The sequence below is a fragment of the Coenobita brevimanus genome, chromosome 10, assembly GCF_032717465.1.
Source record: "Coenobita brevimanus isolate Jiangsu-jjx chromosome 10, ASM3271746v2, whole genome shotgun sequence".
NCBI classification, from domain to species: Eukaryota; Metazoa; Arthropoda; class Malacostraca; order Decapoda; family Coenobitidae; genus Coenobita; species Coenobita brevimanus.
The window spans coordinates 6,752,331-6,772,942 of record NC_136963.1 but is presented as its reverse complement, the minus strand read 5'-3'; the positions used below and the strand labels follow the sequence as shown (position 1 = coordinate 6,772,942).

General features: G+C 44.9%; 1 protein-coding gene across 1 annotated transcript in view; it reads right to left on the bottom strand.

Annotated features, from left to right (window-relative positions):
- Positions 1-224, bottom strand: part of LOC145410436 (abl interactor 2-like) — a 17,904-nt gene extending 17,680 nt beyond the window's left edge. Inside the window, exon 1 of the mRNA XM_080280590.1 lies at positions 95-224. Coding sequence (XP_080136716.1) covers positions 95-220 — 126 coding nt within the window. The 5' untranslated portion in view covers positions 221-224. The remainder of the gene's footprint in view (positions 1-94) is intronic.
- Positions 225-20,612: the final 20,388 nt, after the last annotated feature.

The window sequence follows — 20,612 nt, the reverse complement described above, 5'->3', positions numbered from 1 at the left end:
CCGCATATCCCCCTCCACACACACACATGCTCTCTCTTTTTCTCTCTCTCCCTCCCTCCCTCCCTCTCTCTCTCTCTCCCTCCCTCTCTCTCACCCGTGCAAAGTTTTCAATGCAGTACGCGGCGACTTTCTCCAAGTTCGTATGCGAATCCGAGAGAGACTGCCGACCCTCCGGTATTTCCTGTTCCACCAGCGTCACGAATTCCGAGGACAGCGCCATCTTGCCCCGGGGTATCTGGAAAGACAACACACAGCATTGGTGCCATCCACTCGCTTGATGTAGTGCTGCCTTCCTTCACCTTAATCATTCCACTAGCATTAGAATTTACAAAGATACAGTAGCACCATTTTGCTCTGGGGTGTGTCTAGAAAAACAACACACTGCACTGGTGCCATCCACTCACTTGATGTAGTGCTGCCTAGTTCCTCCTTCACCTTTATGATTCTCTGCCTACTTCTTCCTTCACTTCTTTCATTTTCCTGTTCCAATTGCGCCATCTTGCTCTGGGGTGTGTCTAGAAAAACAACACACTGAATTGGTGCCATCCACTCGCTTGATGTAGTGCTGCCTAGTTCCTCCTTCACCTTTATCATTCTCCTTTTCCACCAGAGCCATCTCTACAAACAACACACTGATTATTGGTGGTATATGAAGGCAAGCACCATCCACTCGCTTGATGTAGAGCTGCCTTCCTTCACCTTTATCATTCCACTAGTGTCAGAAATTTCAAACAGCGCCATCTTGCTCTGGGGAATATATCTGGAAAAACAACACACTGAATTGGTGCCATCCACTCGCTTGATGTAGTGCTGCCTTCCTTCACCATAATCATTCCACTAGCATTAGAATTTACAAAGATACAGTAGCACCATTTTGCTCTGGGGTGTGTCTAGAAAAACAACACACTGAATTGGTGCCATCCACTCGCTTGATGTAGTGCTGCCTAGTTCCTCCTTCACCTTTATGATTCTCTGCCTACTTCTTCCTTCACCATTATCAGTCTTTTTCTGTGCCTGTCCTCCTCTCTTCCTATTTCTCACCATCATCCACTCACTTGATGTAGTGTTGCCTACTTCTTCCTTCACCATTATCAGTCTTTTTCTGTGCCTGTCCTCCTCTCTTCCTATTTCTCACCATCATCCACTCACTTGATGTAGTGTTGCCTACTTCTTCCTTCACCATTATCAGTCTTTTTCTGTGCCTGTCCTCCTCTCTTCCTATTTCTCACCATCATCCACTCACTTGATGTAGTGCTGCCTACTTCTTCCTTAGCCTTTATCATTCTTTTTCTGTGCCTGTCCTCCTCTCTTCCTATTTCTCCCATCTTTCCTGTCACTTCTTATTGCTTTTCTTTCCTTTACAGGTGGCTTTACATTGAGTGACAAGCCAAATGGTTTCCTGTAAGCCAAGAAACCATTTACAACGCTGGGTGGTAACCATATAACCAAACCATACGTGCTGCCTACGTGTCAACAAGTGGGTTGGTGGAGGGTTAGTGCCCCTCCCCGTAAAACAAATAACTCAAAGTCAAATGGCCACCCCTTATGGGATTATGGCGTCTGGCAATAGACAGATAGATGTGTTTTGAGTCTGCATTGGTGGAGTAACCCTGTACCCCACAATATCTATCTATTTATCTACCTACTGCTAAATGCCATAATCCCATACATGATGGCCATTTGACTCTGAGTAAATTGATGTCACTTATTTTTACTATGCCAAAGAAACATCACAGAAGAAAGTGAATTACAACTGTCAAACATGGATTCTTGTTATTATTTCTATTAAAAAAAAAAAAAAAGGCTATACATGACTTTTTTTCTAATGCAAGGAAGAAGGAACCCAAGGCCAGAAGCCAGCAAGATTAGGCAAATTTTTTCAAGCTGCCAATACACCCCGCAAGCTGTGCAGTATATCTTTCTGGACCTAACCTAACCTAACCTAACCTAACCTAACCTTACCTTACCTGACCTAACCTAACCTAACCTTACCTTACCTAACCTAACCAAACCTAACCTAACCAGACCTAACTTAACCTTACCTAACCAGACCTAACCTGACCTAACCTAACCAAACCTAACCTGACCTTACCTAACCTAACCTAACCTGCTGCAGTGGAATGCTTACCTTAGAGTTAGGGGTATAACTTTACAGGTAACCAACATTACTGATCTTCATTATATTACGTCCCTGAACTATTCTAACTAAGACTTACCTTTTAAGCCTAGTTTCAGTTGGGGGAGCAAATTTTGTAGGGGTAGTCATATAGTGGCTTAGGTTAGGCTGTCGCTCAGTAACGGATGAATGTTGCGCCATGTAGGCTGGTGCAGGCGTGTGCATTTGGTCTATGTCAGGCCCTACATTAGGCCTAGGTTAGGTTAGGTTAGTTTGGGTTAGTTTAATGCAAAATAGTGTGTTTTTAATTAATCTTCATCTTGATTTTGGGGGATAAACCCACTTTTGGAAATCTTACTCAGAATTCCAAAAGGGAGATTTTCCCCAAAAAAATGAAGGTCAAAACTAATTAAATCACAGTACAGTATTTTGCATTGGAAACCATATAAATAATAATAAAAGAAAACGGTTACTTCTAAAAATTTACTGAGTTAGGGATGGGGTGGTGGAGAGGTATATGAGAGAGAGGGGTGTGAGTTGGGAGCAGGGCAGTGAAATGGCGGGGGACAGGGCGACGTGGAGGCGATTTGTTTGTGGCCACCCCAAACGGGATTGAGGCGTCTGGCAATAGATAGATAGATAGATAGATTTTGCATTGGAAACCATATAAATAATAATAAAAGAAAACGGTTACTTCTAAAAATTTACCGAGTTAGGTATCTATCTATCTATCTATTGCCAGACGCCTCAATCCCGTTTGGGGTGGCCACAAACAAATCGCCTCCAAGTTAGGTATCATTTTATGCATTTATGGTGGTAATATCCCTGAACCACACACTGGCAACTTGTAAAATAATACCGAAGATTTTTTCCCTCCAAGATAAAACAAAAGATAACTGAGAGGCAAATTCAAGATGCTTTCATTTTACGATGCCTAGACTACAAGGTACAGCATTCTGAGGCACTAAGTAGGTTGCCTCTTGCACTTTAACACCTTCATAATACCTAAACACCTTTAAAATATCTAAATCTAACTTCTAAGTCATATAAAACCTCTTCGTATTGCCAAAACTGCACCCAGTCCTAAATACTCCCTATACCCTAATTCTAAAACTCAAAATAATCCCAATTCATATAAAAAAAATGCTCCCAGTGCCAAAATAAACCCCCACACTACCAAAATGTCCTTCAATTATCAATATCTAACCTTAAAATAATCGAATATATTGACGAAACTCCCCCAAGTGTCAAAATAGCGTCAAGGGAGGGGCAGGATACATTCTAATCCTTATTTCGCCATTTTTGCGATATATTCCTCGTACATGCAAGTCAAAATCAAAGGAATATACTAAATTCTGGTCATATATGGTTCACTTTGATTCTGAAATGGGAAAATACTCACCTAAATCGACGATAATTGGAATCACAACAAACCCAGAGGGGAAGTGATAATTGCGGGCGATCTCGATTACATTACGGTTTTATTTTCATTCTTGATTTGTCCTTACTAAACTAGAAGTGTATATAAATAATTAAATAATATAAAACTTATCATGAATATGTGAACTATTTTTAAGAAAACCGTAAACTCTCAAAAGAATGCACTTCCAGTATTGCATTTCCCTACTGAAAACTGCTCAAAGTCAAACTTTGATTTCAAGACAATTTAACTCTAAAAATTATAGCTACATATTTCAATGGCTCAAAACTATAGCATCAAAAATTATCCGGACAAAATATCAGTCCCAAATTCAAGACGTCTCCGTATAAGTTACTTCCGCTGGAGTTTATTTTTCATTTATTCATTTTTTTTTCTTGGTTTATTACTACTACTGACAGACGAATTTTATTTAGCATCTGCACTTCTTAAAATGAAGGATGTATGAATAATTGTCAACTCAGACTACAATGGCGATATTATTATGACCTCCAGACGATTTTTTTCAGTCTGTGGAGCGGTCTGGTGGAATATGACGCTCCCTCCACAATGATATAACTGTAGGATGGATTTAAACCACCACAGCAATAGATAGATAGATAGATAGACTGCAATAAGCTTTTCAATCAATCAATAAACATTTCAATTACACGAACGCTTGAGTACATGATCGTATAATTTGTTCCCTTGAGCATTTGTTTGTTTTGAAGACCTGATATGATACTCCATACTTAAGGTTTTGTGAGATAGTTAAGAATTATTGTTCACATGATGCAATTCGAGGATGAGCAACTATACTGTTCTTACTCTAACTACTACTACTACTACCACCACCACGACCACTACTACTAATACTGCTACCACATCACTACTACTACTATGACTGCTACTACCACTACTACTATGGCTACTACCACCACCACCACACCACTACTACCATCACTACTACTGCTACTACAACCACCACCACTACTACAACTACCACCACCACCACTACTGCTACTACAACCACCACAACAAATACTACCACCACCACCAACCACACATCACCACCACCACTACCACCACACATCATTACCACCACCACCACACATCATTACCACCACCACCACCACACATCATTACCACCACCACCACCACACATCACCACCACCACCACACCACCGCACATTACCACCACCACCACCACCACCACCACACATCATTACCACCACCACACACCACCACCACCACACAAAAACCCCAGGATAATTCAAAAAAACAACCGCTATATTTTCGTTTATATATTTCTACATCATGACACAAGCTGCGGAAAATTATTAATAACTAAATAAAAAAAACGGTAATAGAATCGAAAATAATTATAAATATTTGTAAATAATTGTAAAGAAAATGCCCTGATGAGTTTAAGTAAATGTGGAGTATATAGAATTATGTGGCAGGATGATTTGGCATGAGAGAGAGAGAGAGAGAGAGAGAGAGAGAGAGAGAGAGTATATATGTGGATGATTTGGCATGGCATATGAGAGAGAGAGAGAGAGAGAGTAAATATGTGGATGATTTGGCATGGCATATGAGAGAGAGAGTATATGTGGATGATTTGGCATGGCATATGAGAGAGAGAGAGAGAGAGTATATATATGTGGATGATTTGGCATGGCATATGAGAGAGAGAGAGAGTATATATGTGGATGATTTGGCATGGCATATGAGAGAGAGAGAGAGAGAGAGAGAGAGAGAGAGAGAGAGAGAGAGAGAGAGAGAGAGAGAGAGAGAGAGAGAGAGAGAGAGGAGTTACCCTATCCTGCAGTTCACCATACCCCTCCACCCCATCCCTCCATCTCATCCTCCCCCTTCCCCTCTCCACTCCACTCACATACTCTCTCCTTGTCAGTCTCTCATTCTCCATCCTCTCCATGACATCCCCCCCCTTCCTTTCTCCATCTCACTCACATACACTCTCCTTGTCAGTCTCTCATTTTCCACTCTGTAATCAAGCTGCCTTCTCCCTAATTCACACCTCTTCTGCATACATACTTTTTCTGTCAATCATTTTTTTTTTTTGACCTGTGACAAAAAAAAAATTATATATATATACTAAGAATATAATAATAATTAATAATAATAATAATAATAATAATAATAATAATAATAATGTGCATGTTAGTACTGGCCAAAATGGAGTATTAATGATGAGTGATAATAATAATAATAATAATAATAATAATGATGATGATGAGGGTAATGCTAGTGTTGATGATGATGATGATAATGACACCAGGAGTAATATCAATAGATAGAATTTATAAAAAACACAATAAATTATCATAAAATACCTAGACAGTTAAAATAATAATAATAATGATAATAAAAACAATAAAAAATGGTAATAATAATAATAAAAATAATAATAATAATAATAATAATAATATCCACAAATATTTCAAATCCAATTAATATTCTTAATTTAAAATATTTCCCTAACACATACATAATTACAGGAATGATAACTGTAATATCAATCATTATTTTTAAACACTGTAAATTATATCCTTAAATATCCCTAATCACTTCAAAAAATCCTGTAATAATCCTGTAATCCAAATCACTGGGGATTGAGTGGCTTTCGGATGATGGTTATTTTTGGAAAGTTGGGAGGGTCTTTTGAAAAATTAGGAATATGTACATGATCATCCAATGAACAGTTAAAATGATATGGATTTCTGTTTTTACTATCTGTCTATAGCCTGACGCTCTAATCCCGCAAAGGGTGGCCACAGACAAAACGCCTCCAAGTCGCTCTGTCACCCACCATTTGACTGCCCTCGCCCCAACTCACTCCCCCCCTCCCTCATATACCTCTCCACTCCATCCCTCCACCTCATCCTCGGTCTACCCCTCCCTCATATACCTCTCTTAGTCAGTCTTTCATCCTCCACCTCATCCTCGGTCTACCCCTCCCTCATATACCTCTCCACTCCATCCCTCCACCTCATCCTCGGTCTACCCCACCGTTCCCTCATATACCTCTCCATTCCATCCCTCCACCTCATCCTCGGTCTACCCCTCCCTCATATACCTCTCCACTCCATCCCTCCACCTCATCCTCGGTCTACCCCTCCCTCATATACCTCTCCACTCCATCCCTCCACCTCATCCTCGGTCTACCCCTCCCTCATATACCTCTCCACTCCATCCCTCCACCTCATCCTCGGTCTACCCCTCCCTCTCCCTCCCTCCACCTCACCTACATACACCCTCTTAGTCAGTCTTTCATTCTCCATTCTCTCATGTCCAAACCACCTTGGTCTACCCCTCCCTCATATACCTCTCCACTCCATCCCTCCACCTCATCCTTGGTCTACCCCTCCCTCATATATACCTCTCCACTCCATCCCTCCACCTCATCCTCGGTCTACCCCTCCCTCCACCTCACCTACATACATCCTCTGTGTTTTTACAAATTGGAAACATATAGCATAGATGAATAGTTGCAGGCAGTGAAATGGCGGGGGACAGGGCGACTTGGAGGCGATTTGTTTGTGGCCACCCCAAACGGGATTGAGGCGTCTGGCAATAGATAGATAGACAGGTACACGCAAGGCCAAGGGCAAGGCCAGGCCGGATAAAGCCTTACACACAGACCCCCCAAAATGGAAAATATTTAGCCTTGAGGAATTTTGAGTATTGGGATTTGTAGTGGCTGGATTAGAGGATTTTTACTGTATATTAAACTCTCAATTATCCGTAATATCCAGCCCAATGCAATATTTGGTGTTTTGCTTTATCCGACGTAGGGATGGCTGAATTACAACGCCCAATATTGAGCCGATGGGGGGTACTATGCAATATCCGGCGTTTTGCTTTAACCGGTGTAGGGATGGCTGAATTACAACGCCCAATATTGAGCTGATGGGGGGTTACTATGCAATATCCGGCATTTTGCTTTAACCGGCGTAGGGATGGCTGAATTACAACGCATAATTGAGAGGTTACTGTAACAGAAATAATAATAATAATAATAATAATAATAATAATAATAATAACAAAATCAATGGTTGCTGCCCCTTCAGTATGATTTATGGTAATTTCTGCTCCCACTGCCACACCCAAGCCCACACCAGCAGACAGGGCCAATTAATTTTTACAATCCATCAATTATTTCTTACGCCCACTGCCACACCCACACCAGCAGACAGGGCCAATTAATTTTTACCATCCATCATTTATTTCTTACGCCCACTGCCACACCCAGGCCCACACCAGCAGACAGGGCCGTGTTAATTTTTACCATCCATCATTTATTTATTTCTTACGCCCACTGCCACACCCACACCAGCAGACAGGGCCTCAACTCCCTCCCTATCCCTCAAAAGGAGAATGGCGGAGAGGGAGTTTTACAGATATGGATCATTTTGACTAGTAACCAAGGAGACTCAGATTTCCAGATGTCAGTCAGCCTGGAAACACAGCTAATATAGTGGGTTTTGGACTAGTAACCAAGGAGACTCCATGGGTTCAAAATTGAGATTAACCTGCAGCCAAAGCTATACATAGGAGTATTTTTGGACTAGTAACCAAGGAGACTCAGCGCTGCCATGCTTCAACTGAGGCTACAACACATGCGATGAATAATACAGCTCATTCATGTGGACTATCAGCCTTGGGTTCCTTCTTCAATGAGAGAGAGAGAGAGAGAGAGAGAGGAAGAAACTCCAGAGAGAGAGAGAGAGAGAGAGAGGGAGAGAGAGAGAGAGAGGGGGAGAGAGAGAGAGAGAGAGAGAGAGAGAGAGAGAGAGAGAGAGAGAGACAGACAGACAGACAGACAGAGACAGAGAGAGGAAAAAAACTCCTAAAGAAAAAAAACTCCAGAGAGAGAGAGAGAGAGAAAAAAAAAAAAAAATGCCAAAGGGTGGCCTTGGGTTCCTCCTTCTTCCAAAAATAAAAAAATCGTACTGAAGGGGTGGGTAATACATGGGGTACAGCAGCGTGGAAATACAAAAATCACCCATAATACAGTGGTTTATAATTCCATTGCATAAATACACTACAATGCCTTCAGTGGAGCCTTGAAATATCCTCTGTCTGTACTTCCCACTGACTATGACCTCCAGTGTAGGTAGGTAGGTAGGTAGGTAAGTGGGTAGGTAGGTAAGTCAGTAGGTAGGTAGGTAAGTGGGTACCGTAGGTAGGTAAGTGGGTAGGTAGGTAGGTAGATAGGTAGGTAGGTAAGTGGGTAGGTAAGTGGGTAGGTAAGTGGGTAGGTAGGTAAGTAGGTAGGTAGGTAGGGGGGTAAGTTAACCAATACTCCCAGTCCTTCATTTATGTAACAGGTCAACTCTGGAACTATCTTCCTCTGTCTGAATTTCCCACTGACTATGACCTCCAGTGTAGGTAGGTAGGTAGGTAGGTAGGTAGGTAAGTGGGTAGGTAGGTGGGTAAGTAAGTAGGTAGGTAGGTAGGTAAGTGGGTAGGTAGGTGGGTAAGTAAGTAGGTAGGTAGGTAGGGGGGTAGGTAGGTAGGTAGGTAGGTAGGTAGGTAAGTGGGTGGGTGGGTAGGTAGGTAGGTAGGTAGGGGGATAAGTTAACCAATACTCCCAGTCCTTCATGTATGCAACAGGTCAACTCTGGAACTATCTTCCTCTGTCTGAATTTCCCACTGCCTATGACCTCCAGTGTAGGTAGGTAGGTAAGTAAGTAGGTAGGTTGATATGGGGGTAAGTTAAATAATACTCCCAGTCCTTCATGTATGCAACAGGTCAACTCTGGAACTGTCTCCCTCTGTCTGTATTTCCTACTTCCTATGACCTCCAGTCTTTCTAATGTAGTGTGAAAGGCAAGAAATACAGACAGAGGGAGACAGTTCCAGAGTTGACCTATTATACAATACAAAAGAGAGCCAAATTCAAGATCCGATCATTTTGAGATGCCTGGACACACTGCGTTTGAAAGACTGGAGATCATAGGCAGCAGGAAATACAGACAGAGGGAGACAGTTCCAGAGTTGACCTATTATACAATACAAAAGAGAGCCAAATTCAGGATCCGATCATTTTGAGATGCCTGGACACACTGCGTTTGAAAGACTGGAGATCATAGGCAGCAGGAAATACAGACAGAGGGAGACAGTTCCAGAGTTGACCTATTATACAATACAAAAGAGAGCCAAATTCAGGATCCGATCATTTTGAGATGCCTGGACACACTGCGTTTGAAAGACTGGAGATCATAGGAAGCAGGAAATACAGACAGAGGGAGACAGTTCCAGAGTTGACCTATTATACAAGAGAGAGCCAAATTCAAGATCCGATCATTTTGAGATGCCTGGACACACTGCATTTGAAAGACTGGAGGTCATAGGAAGCAGGAAATACAGACAGAGGGAGACAGTTCCAGAGTTGACCTGTTGCATACATGAAGGACTGAGAGTATTATTTAACTTACCCCCCTACCTACCTACCTACCTACACTGGAGATCATAGGCAGTGGGAAATACAGACAGAGGGAGACAGTTCCAGAGTTGACCACTTCCTCTTAACGACCCACCTAACACTCTAACGACCCAAGGCAGTAGGAAATACAGACAGAGGGAAACGGTTCCAGAGTTGACCACTTCCTCTTAACGACCCACCTAACACTCTAACGACCCAATTAAGGTTCAACTGAAGGCATCGTACGCAATAATCATAAACACTTAAGGTAATAATCACAGTGGAGAATTCTGTAATTACACTGGCCTAATTAGATCCCAATGAGCACTTAACCACACACTTAACGAGCGTCTGGTAGTTACACCTCTTGAGAACGACAATCTTTGCAACCGCTCGCTTAGTTACGATCGTTTGGTAATTAAAACAGTTACGATCGTTTGGCAATTAAGTATCTTGAGTATGACAATCTTTAAAACCAATTACACAGTTACGATCGTTTGGCAATTACACCTCTTGAGTACAACAATCTTTGCAACCAATTACACAGTTACGATCGTTTGACATCCTTACGATCGTCTGGCAATTACACCTCTTGAGTACGACAATCTTTGCAACCAATTACACAGTTACGATCGTTCGGCAACCTTACGATCGTCTGGCAATTACACCTCTTGAGTACGACAATCTTTGCAACCAATTACACAGTTACGATCGTTTGGCATCCTTACGATCGTTTGGCAATTACACTCTTTAAGTATGGCAATCTCTGAGACCAATTACACAGTTACGATCGTTTGGCATCCTTACGATCATTTGGTAATTAAACATCTTAAGTATGGGACTCGTTAAAACCAATTACACAGTTATGATCATTTGGCAATTAAACATCTTAAGTATGACAGTTACGATCGTTTAGCATCCTGACGATCGTTTGGCAATTAAGTATCTTGAATATGACAATCTTTAAAACCAATTACACAGTTACGATCGTTTGGTAATTAAACATCTTAAGTAGGGCAATCTTTGAAACCAATTAAGCAGTTACGATCGTTTGACATCCTTACGATCGTTTGGCAATTACACCTCTTACGTATTACAATCTTTGCAATTAATCACTTAGTTACGACTGTTTGACATTCTTACGATCGTTTGGCAGTTACACTCTTAAGTATGGCAATCTCTGAGACCAATTTCATAGTTACGATCGTTTAGCATCCTTACGATCGTTTAGCATCCATACGATCGTTTGGCATCCTTACGATCGTTTGACATCCATACGATCGTTTGACATCCTTACGATCGTTTGACATCCTACGATCGTTTGACATCCATATGATCGTTTGACATCCTTACGATCGTTTGACATCCTTACGATCGTTTGGCATCCTTACGATCGTTTGGCATCCATACGATCGTTTGACATCCATACGATCGTTTGACATCCATACGATCGTTTGACATCCATACGATCGTTTGACATCCATACGATCGTTTGACATCCTTACGTTCGTTTGACATCCATACGATCGTTTGACATCCATACGATCGTTTGGTATCCTTACGATCGTTTGACATCCATACGATCGTTTGGCATCCTTACGATCGTTTGACATCCATACGATCGTTTGGTATCCTTACGATCGTTTGACATCCATACGATCGTTAGGCATCCTTACGATCGTTTGACATCCATACGATCGTTTGACATCCATACGATCGTTTGACATCCATACGATCGTTTGGCATCCTTACGATCGTTTGACCATGAAAATCTTAAGTATAACACCTGGTTTACACTTCCACATGCAACGACCTTCGCAGCTACGATCGTTTGCCAGTAAAATATCTTACGTACGTTAATATTTGTCATCTCTGGCTCCTGTAGTAACATGAAGGAATAAACTGAATTTTTTTTAAATAATATAATACATTAATTATTATTTTCTATTCATCATTCATCTCTATTTCTGTTTTTCATTTTCTTTCTTTCTTTCTCGTTTTCTTTCATTTTTTGAGGTCCCAATATGCTTGTCTCAGTGGGTCTTTGTCACCTAATGGCGGCTCTCCATGCTGCTCAATCTCTAGCAGCACCTATCTAGTCTTTTACCCCTGTTGACTCATCACTCGCTCAATCTCTAGCAGCATCTACCTAGTCTCTTACCCCTGTTGGCTCTCCACTCTGCTCAATCTCTAGCAGCCTCCCCATTCAGCGCCTTATCCCTGTAGCTCTCCATGCCGCTCAATCTCTGGCAGCCTCGCTATTCAGTGCCTTATCCCTGGTGACTCTCAATGCTGCTCAATCTCTGGCAGCCTCCCTATTCAGTGCCTTATCCTGGTGATTCTCCATGCTGCTCAATCTCTGGCAGCCTCCCTATTCAGCGCCTTATACTGTAGCTCTCCATGCAGCTTGATCTCTGGCAGCCTCCCTACTCAGTGCCTTATCCCTGAGGTCACACTCTATGACCTCATCCCAGGTCTTTTTTGGTCTGCCTCTCACAACCCCAGCCCCAACGGTCACACTTCACACCCTCCACACCCAATTGTCATCCTCCATCCTCTCCGCATGCTCACACTGCTCAATCTCTGGCAGCCTCTATTCAGTGCCTTATCCCTAGTGGCTCTTCACATTGCTCAATCTCTACCAACCTCTCCATTGTCACTTCTCTTCATGCTGCTCAATCTCTAGCAGCCTCTATTCAGTGCCTTATCCCTGGTGGCTCTTCACACTGCTCAATCTCTGGCAGCCTCACTACTGTCACTTCTCTTCATCCCACTCAATCTCTAGCAGCCTCTATTCAGTGCTTTATCCCTGGTGGCTCTTCACGCTGCTCAATCTCTAGCAGCCTCTCTATTGTCACTGCTCTCCATGCTGCTCAATCTCTAGCAACCTTTATTCAGTCCCCTATCCCTGAGGTCACACTTTAACGATCAATTTTTCTGTAATGGTGTTTTTCAGGTCGTTAAGGACACTCTAACGACGTCATCATAGCCAATTAGACCTTCAAACGACTTCCTTGTTCCTGTTTTTTCTTGGAGGGAACACTCTTGTGAGTTCTGGCCTTGGGTTCCTTCTTCCTTGCATAAAAATAATCTATCTATCTATTGCCAGACGCCTCAATCCCTTTTGGGGTGGCCACAAACAAATCGCCTCCAAGTCGCCCTGTCCCCCGCCATTTCACTGCCCTGCTCCCAACTCACATCCCCCTCTCTCAAATACCTTTCCACCCCATCCCTCCATCTCATCCTCGGCCTCCCCCTCCCTCTTCCCCCCTCCACCTCACTCACATACACTCTCTTCGTCAGTCTCTCACCCTCCATCCTCTCCACCCCATCCCTCCATCTCATCCTCGGCCTCCCCCTCCCTCTTCCCCCCTCCACCTCACTCACATACACTCTCCTCGTCAGTCTCTCACCCTCCATCCTCTCCACCCCATCCCTCCATCTCATCCTCGTGTTTAGAGTGTTTCGAGTTAGTGATTTTTGCGTTTAGTGACAGGTCAGACCAGGTACCAATCCCGTGCATGTCGCGACTGTCTTATGTGTTTGGCAATGTGAGGCGTGAAATGCCATGCCTCTCCGCCACCAGACTACCATTGCTGTCTGTGTCTGGCCACCTAACTTAACCTTGTGTGCTCTTTTCTCTCGCAGCGCTGATCATTTGGCGTTTTTCGCTGGTGCGCAGATGTATAACCACACAGTACTGTATATGTATAATGTGTTGCTGATACATCATTTTCATTCATTGCCAGACGCCATGTATTCCAAACGGGGTGGCCAAGGGCTTAGAGTTAATTGTTTTACAGGGAGGGGCACTAATCCTCCACCAACCCCACTTGACACGTAGGGAGAACGTTATGCCAACAGCATCTGGTGTTCCCAGGCGGTCACCCATCCAAGTACTAACCAGACCCAACGTTGCTTAACACTGTGTTTTATTTCCAGCACTTGAAGCAGGAAATCGGGGGTCAAAAGGGTGACTTGCAGGATTGGCCCAGACTAACTGATATTTTTCTCATATAAAGTACCCTTCATATTTAGCAATTTTGCATTTAGTGACGGTTTCCCAAGACTAATTAAGTTAAATGTGAGGGAGCACTGTATTAATAGTAGTAATAATAATAATCATCATCATCATCATCATCAGGACCTCCTTTCCCACCCTAGGGCAGGGTGAGGAGTAGCAATGTCCAGACAGCCCAAGTTTGCCCAATCCAATGGGCCACACTTCCATTCACTCATCATTCAAGCCCCTGGAATCCTGGCTCTATCGGATACGCCAAGAAACATTCACCACGTTCTGTAGCTTCACATAAACGTATCCGATAGAGTCAATGGGCCACGCTTCCATTCACTCATCATTCAAGCCCCTGGAATCCTGGCTCTATCTGATACACCAAAAACATTCACCACGTTCTGTAGCTTCACATAAACGTATCCGATAGAGTCAATGGGCCACGCTTCCATTCACTCATCATTCAAGCCCATGGAATCCTGGTTCTATCTGATACACCAAAAACATTCACCACGTTCTGTAGCTTCACATAAACGTATCCGATAGAGTCAATGGGCCACGCTTCCATTCACTCATCATTCAAGCCCCTGGAATCCTGGCTCTATCTGATACACCAAAAACATTCACCACGTTCTGTAGCTTCACATAAACGTATCCGATAGAGTCAATCCGGACGCTGCCACGTTAAAAAGGGGTGCCAAATCCCTGATCATGCACTTCTCCTCACAACATTCATCCAGCCAGCTCGATCTCTTGTCAGTTCCCTAGCCTCACTGACTTCCAAACCTCTCTTCCTCACACACTCATCCACCATATCCCTCCACCTTCTCCTTGGCCTACCTCGCCTCCTCCCTCCTTCAAATTCGCTCAGATATACCTTTTTCACCACTCTATTGTTATCCATTCTCTCCACATGACCATACCATCTCAGTACACTCTCTTCCATTCTGGTGTCCACAGACTTCCTCACTCCACATCTTTCACAAATCACATTATTTCGTATCCTATCCACCCTCTGTACTCCACATACATTCCTCAGCAGTCCCATCTCCACTTCCTCACTCCACATCTTTCACGAATCACATTATTTCGTATCCTATCCACCCTCTGTACTCCACATACATTCCTCAGCAGTCCCATCTCCACTTCCTCACTCCACACCTTTCACGAATCACATTATTTCGTATCCTATCCACCCTCTGTACTCCACATACATTCCTCAGCAGTCCCATCTCCACTTCCTCACTCCACATCTTTCACGAATCACATTATTTCGTATCCTATCCACCCTCTGTACTCCACATACATTCCTCAGCAGTCCCATCTCCACTTCCTCACTCCACATCTTTCACGAATCACATTATTTCGTATCCTATCCACCCTCTGTACTCCACATACATTCCTCAGCAGTCCCATCTCCACTTCCTCACTCCACACCTTTCACGAATCACATTATTTCGTATCCTATCCACCCAATGTACTCCACATACATTCCTCAACAGTCCCATCTCCACTTCCTCACTCCACATCTTTCACGAATCACATTATTTCGTATCCTATCCACCCTCTGTACTCCACATACATTCCTCAGCAGTCCCATCTCCACTGCTCTCACTCTTGACTTTTCATTTTCATGCCACACCATAGTCTCACATCCATATGTTAAAGTTGGCACTAACACTCCTTCATGTAAGCCTCGTGCAGCTGCAACACTCAAGCCTCTGTTTCTTATCAAGGCCTTCATTGCACCAGCTACTTTTCTTCCTTGTGTCACTCTGCTTTCCACTTCTTTTGCACATTTTCCTCTCTTTTCTATCACTGTACCCAGGTATTTGAACTCTCTCACCAATTCCAGTCTCTCTCCATTCACTGTAACATATATAATAATACAGTAATAATAATAATAATAATAATAGAGACATATACCAGTACTGTACTTGCCAATCCTTACACCAGCTGCCTATGACACTCCCCAATCACTACACCAGCTGCCTATGACACTTCCCAATCACTACACCAGCTGCCTATGACACTTCCCAATCACTGCACCACCTGCCTGTGACACTTTCCAATCACTGCACCACCTGCCTATGACACTCTCGAATTACTGCACCAGCTGCCTGTGACACTCCCCAATCACTGCACCAGCTGCCTGTGACACCATACTTTCCAATCCTTACACCAGCTGCCTGTGACACTTTCCAATCACTGCACCAGCTGCCTGTGACACTTCCCAATCATTGCACCAGCTGCCTGTGACACTTCCCAATTACTGCACCACCTGCCTATGACACTCTCGAATTACTGCACCAGCTGCCTGTGACACCATACTTTCCAATCCTTACACCAGCTGCCTGTGACACTTTCCAATCACTGCACCAGCTGCCTCTGACACTCCCCAATCACTGCACCACCTGCCTATGACACTCCCCAATCACTGCACCAGCTGCCTCTGACACTCCCCAATCACTGCACCAGCTGCCTGATAATATTTCCAGCTTATACTCAAATATATATAATTTTTCTTTAACTCCCTCACTACAATAAGCTTTTCAAAACACATTCACACGTTTGTAAAATTCCTTTCGTTTTTCTATGCGTTTTTCATCGCCTATACTCCTTTCACCTTCACTTGGCCTGGATTTCCACTGTTCTTCAGCTTATTTCACGCAGCTCAGTGCTGAAAAACACAATGCTATGGCTCTACATCCTTCCCATGGCACTTCTTCATGACTAGCATCATATTGCAGTGCTATTACAACTCAGCATTCAAGGTGGAGAGATGGCAATTTCAGGCCAAGTTAGAGTAAAATGAGTATAGCACTTCTTCGTGACTAGCATCATATTCTAGTGCTATTACAACTCAGCTGATGGAGAGATGGCAATTTTAGGCCAAGTCAGGGTGAAAGGAGGACAGCACTTCTTCATGACTAGCAGGAACTGACTTTTTCTAGTAATATTATCAAATTAGAATTATGTTGGCTCCACATTACACCCATTAGAGGTCGTTTGGGGGGGGTCGCTATCCTTGTCCGATTCCTCGTTATCCGCACTCTTGCTGGACGGTGATGCCTCGTTCCCCTTCTCCTCTGCCTCGTTGGGTGGACGATCGTTAGCTGGGTCTATACTGGTCGTTGGTGAGGCGGTTTGGCTGTTTGGGTGATCTGGTGGGTCGTTTGAGGTCGTTACAGTGGCCGGGGCATCGTTAGCTGGTTCGACGCTCGTTAAAGGTGTGCTCGTTTGGCTGTTATGATGTGGTGAGTGGTTGGAGGTCGTTAGGGTGGGTAAATTACACGTCGTTAAACCTAATGACAAGCAATTATGACTAGCGGTACATGAGGTGGCTTCTGCTGCGGTACTGTGGTTAATAATTGTGGTAGGGGTGTGGTAAATGGTTGCCGGAGAGGATATGGTGTGGTGGTGTGGTTGTGTAGCTGTTGACGCTGCATCGCTGTGGCTGACGCTGCAATCAGATGCTGTGGTTGGTTGCGATTGATGACTTGATGGGGTAGGGGAGTGTGTGTGGTGAGTACCAGGCTCTACTGAATGGTTGCATGGTTGTGTGGTAGTTGTGGTTGATGCTGAGGGGTTGCAGGACATCGCACAAGGTTGATGAGTGTGGTAGGCCCCTGAAATTGACGTCCGTGCGGTGTTGCAGGGCTGCGTTGATGTCGGCAGAATGCGAAATGATTCAGATGTGATTCTCGTTGATGCTGACGCTTGCAATACATGACACACCCCAGCCGTTGACGTCTGCGATGAGTTACAACCTTGCGATGATGCTTCCAGGGCACAGAATGAGTCTCTATCTCTTGCGATTGATGCAGGTGAGTTGCAGTGTTGACACGAGGAGTGCAAGGCTTGGTAGGCTCCCCCAATTGATGTCTGTGTGGGACTGCAGCCTTGAATTGATGATTGAAGACTGCGACATGACCCTGCAGTGGCCGTTGATGATGATGATGAATTGCAAAGCTGCGATGAATGTTGCAAAGTGCGGAGGGCCTCTATGCTGGGCTGGGGGGGGTGATGGTGGTGTGGGGGTGGCGGTGCGGTGGTGGTGAGGTAGGAGTGCGGTACGGCGGTGGTGGTCTGTGGCAGGTCATAGTGGTAGTCCTGCGGTGTGGTGGTGTGGAGGGGCATCTCAGCAGTGTGGTAGTGGTGTGGTGTGGTGGTGGTGTGGTGGTGTGGCAGGAGCTGACTGAGGTAGGTGCTTTGAACTGGTTTGTGTTTGGCTAACTGTTCAACCGCCTCCTCCAGACTGAACCACTTCCTCTTACGACCTGCAAACCAAATGATCGTTAAGTCTGTACACTAATTACCATCATTATTATGTGAGTGAGGTGGAGGGGGAAGAGGGAGGGGGAGGCCGAGGATGAGATGGAGGGATGGGGTGGAGAGGATGGAGAGTGAGAGACTGACGAAGAGAGTGTATGTGAGTGAGGTGGCGGGGGAAGAGGGCGGGGAGGCCGAGGATGAGATGGAGGGATGGGGTGGAGAGGATGGAGAGTGAAAGACTGACGAAGAGAGTGTATGTGAGTGAGGTGGAGGGGGGAAGAGGGAGGGGGAGGCCGAGGATGAGATGGAGGGATGGGGTGGAGAGGATGGAGGGTGAGAGACTGATGAGGAGAGTGTATGTGAGTGAGGTGGAGGGGGGAAGAGGGAGGGGGAGGCCGAGGATGAGATGGAGGGATGGGGTGGAGAGGATGGAGGGTGAGAGACTGACGAAGAGAGTGTATGTGAGTGAGGTGGAGGGGGGAAGAGGGAGGGGGAGGCCAAGGATGAGATGGAGGGATGGGGTGGAGAGGATGGAGAGTGAGAGACTGACAAAGAGAGTGTATGTGAGTGAGGTGGAGGGGGGAAGAGGGAGGGGGAGGCCGAGGATGAGATGGAGGGATGGGGTGGAGAGGATGGAGAGTGAAAGACTGACGAAGAGAGTGTATGTGAGTGAGGTGGAGGGGGGGAGAGAGAGGGAGGGGGAGGCCGAGGATGAGATGGAGGGATGGGGTGGAGAGGATGGAGGGTGAGAGACTGATGAGGAGAGTGTATGTGAGTGAGGTGGAGGGGGGCAGAGGGAGGGGGAGGCCGAGGATGAGATGGAGGGGTGGGGTGGAGAGGATGGAGAGTGAGAGACTGACAAAGAGAGTGTATGTGAGTGAGGTGGAGGGGGGAAGAGGGAGGGGGAGGCCGAGGATGAGATGGAAGAATGGGGTGGAGAGGATGGAGAGTGAAAGACTGACGAAGAGAGTGTATGTGAGAGATGGTGAGTTCTCAAGAGGCAGCTGGAGGCCGAGGATGAGATGGAGGGATGGGGTGGAGAGGATGGAGGGTGAGAGACTGATGAGGAGAGTGTATGTGAGTGAGTTGGAGGGGGAGAGAGGGAGAGGGAGGCCGAGGATGAGATGGAGGGATGGGGTGGAGAGGATGGAGGGTGAGAGACTGATGAGGAGAGTGTATGTGAGTGAGGTGGAGGGGGGAAGAGGGAGGGGGAGGCCAAGGATGAGATGGAGGGATGGGGTGGAGAGGATGGAGGGTGAGAGACTGATGAGGAGAGTGTATGTGAGTGAGGTGGAGGGGGGAGAGGGAAGGGGAGGCCGAGGATGAGATGGAGGGATGGGGTGGAGAGGATGGAGAGTGAAAGACTGACGAAGAGAGTGTATGTGAGTGAGGTGGAGGGGGGAAGAGGGAGGGGGAGGCTGAGGATGAGATGGAGGGATGGGGTGGAGATGATGGAGGGTGAAAGACTGACGAAGAGAGTGTATGTGAGTGAGGTGGAGGGGGGAAGAGGGAGGGGGAGGCCGAGGATGAGATGGAGGGATGGGGTGGAGAGGATGGAGGGTGAGAGACTGATGAGGAGAGTGTATGTGAGTGAGGTGGAGGGGGGAAGAGGGAGGGAGAGGCCGAGGATGAGATGGAGGGATGGGGTGGAGAGGATGGAGGGTGAGAGACTGACGAAGAGAGTGTATGTGAGTGAGGTGGAGGGGGGAAGAGGGAGGGGGAGGCCGAGGATGAGATGGAGGGATGGGGTGGAGAGGTATATGAGAGAGGGGTGTGTGAGTTGGGAGCAGGGCAGCGAAATGGCAGGGGACAGGGCGACTTGGAGGCGATTTGTTTGTGGCCACCCCAAACGGGATTGAGGCATCTGGCAATAGATAGATTATCATTATTATTGCCCCATCATCACTATCATTCCCATTCTCATTATCATCATCATCATAATTATAATCATCATCTATCTATCTATTGCCAGACGCCATAATCCCGTAAGGGGTGGCCATTTGACTCTGAGTTATTTGTTTTACGGGGAGGGGCACTAACCCTCCACCAACCCACTTGTTGACACGTAGGCAGCACGTATGGTTTGGTTATATGGTTACCACCCAGCGTTTAAATCATCATCATTATTATTATTATCATTATCACCTCCATTCCCATCATCATCATCATCACCCCCTTTCTCATCACCATCATAATTATAATCATCATTATTATTATTATTATTATTATTATTATTATCATTATTATTATTATTATTATTATTATTATTATCATTATTATTATTATTATTATATAAGGCTGGATTCTTTCATCTCATTTTATTTCCATCAATTCTTCACCT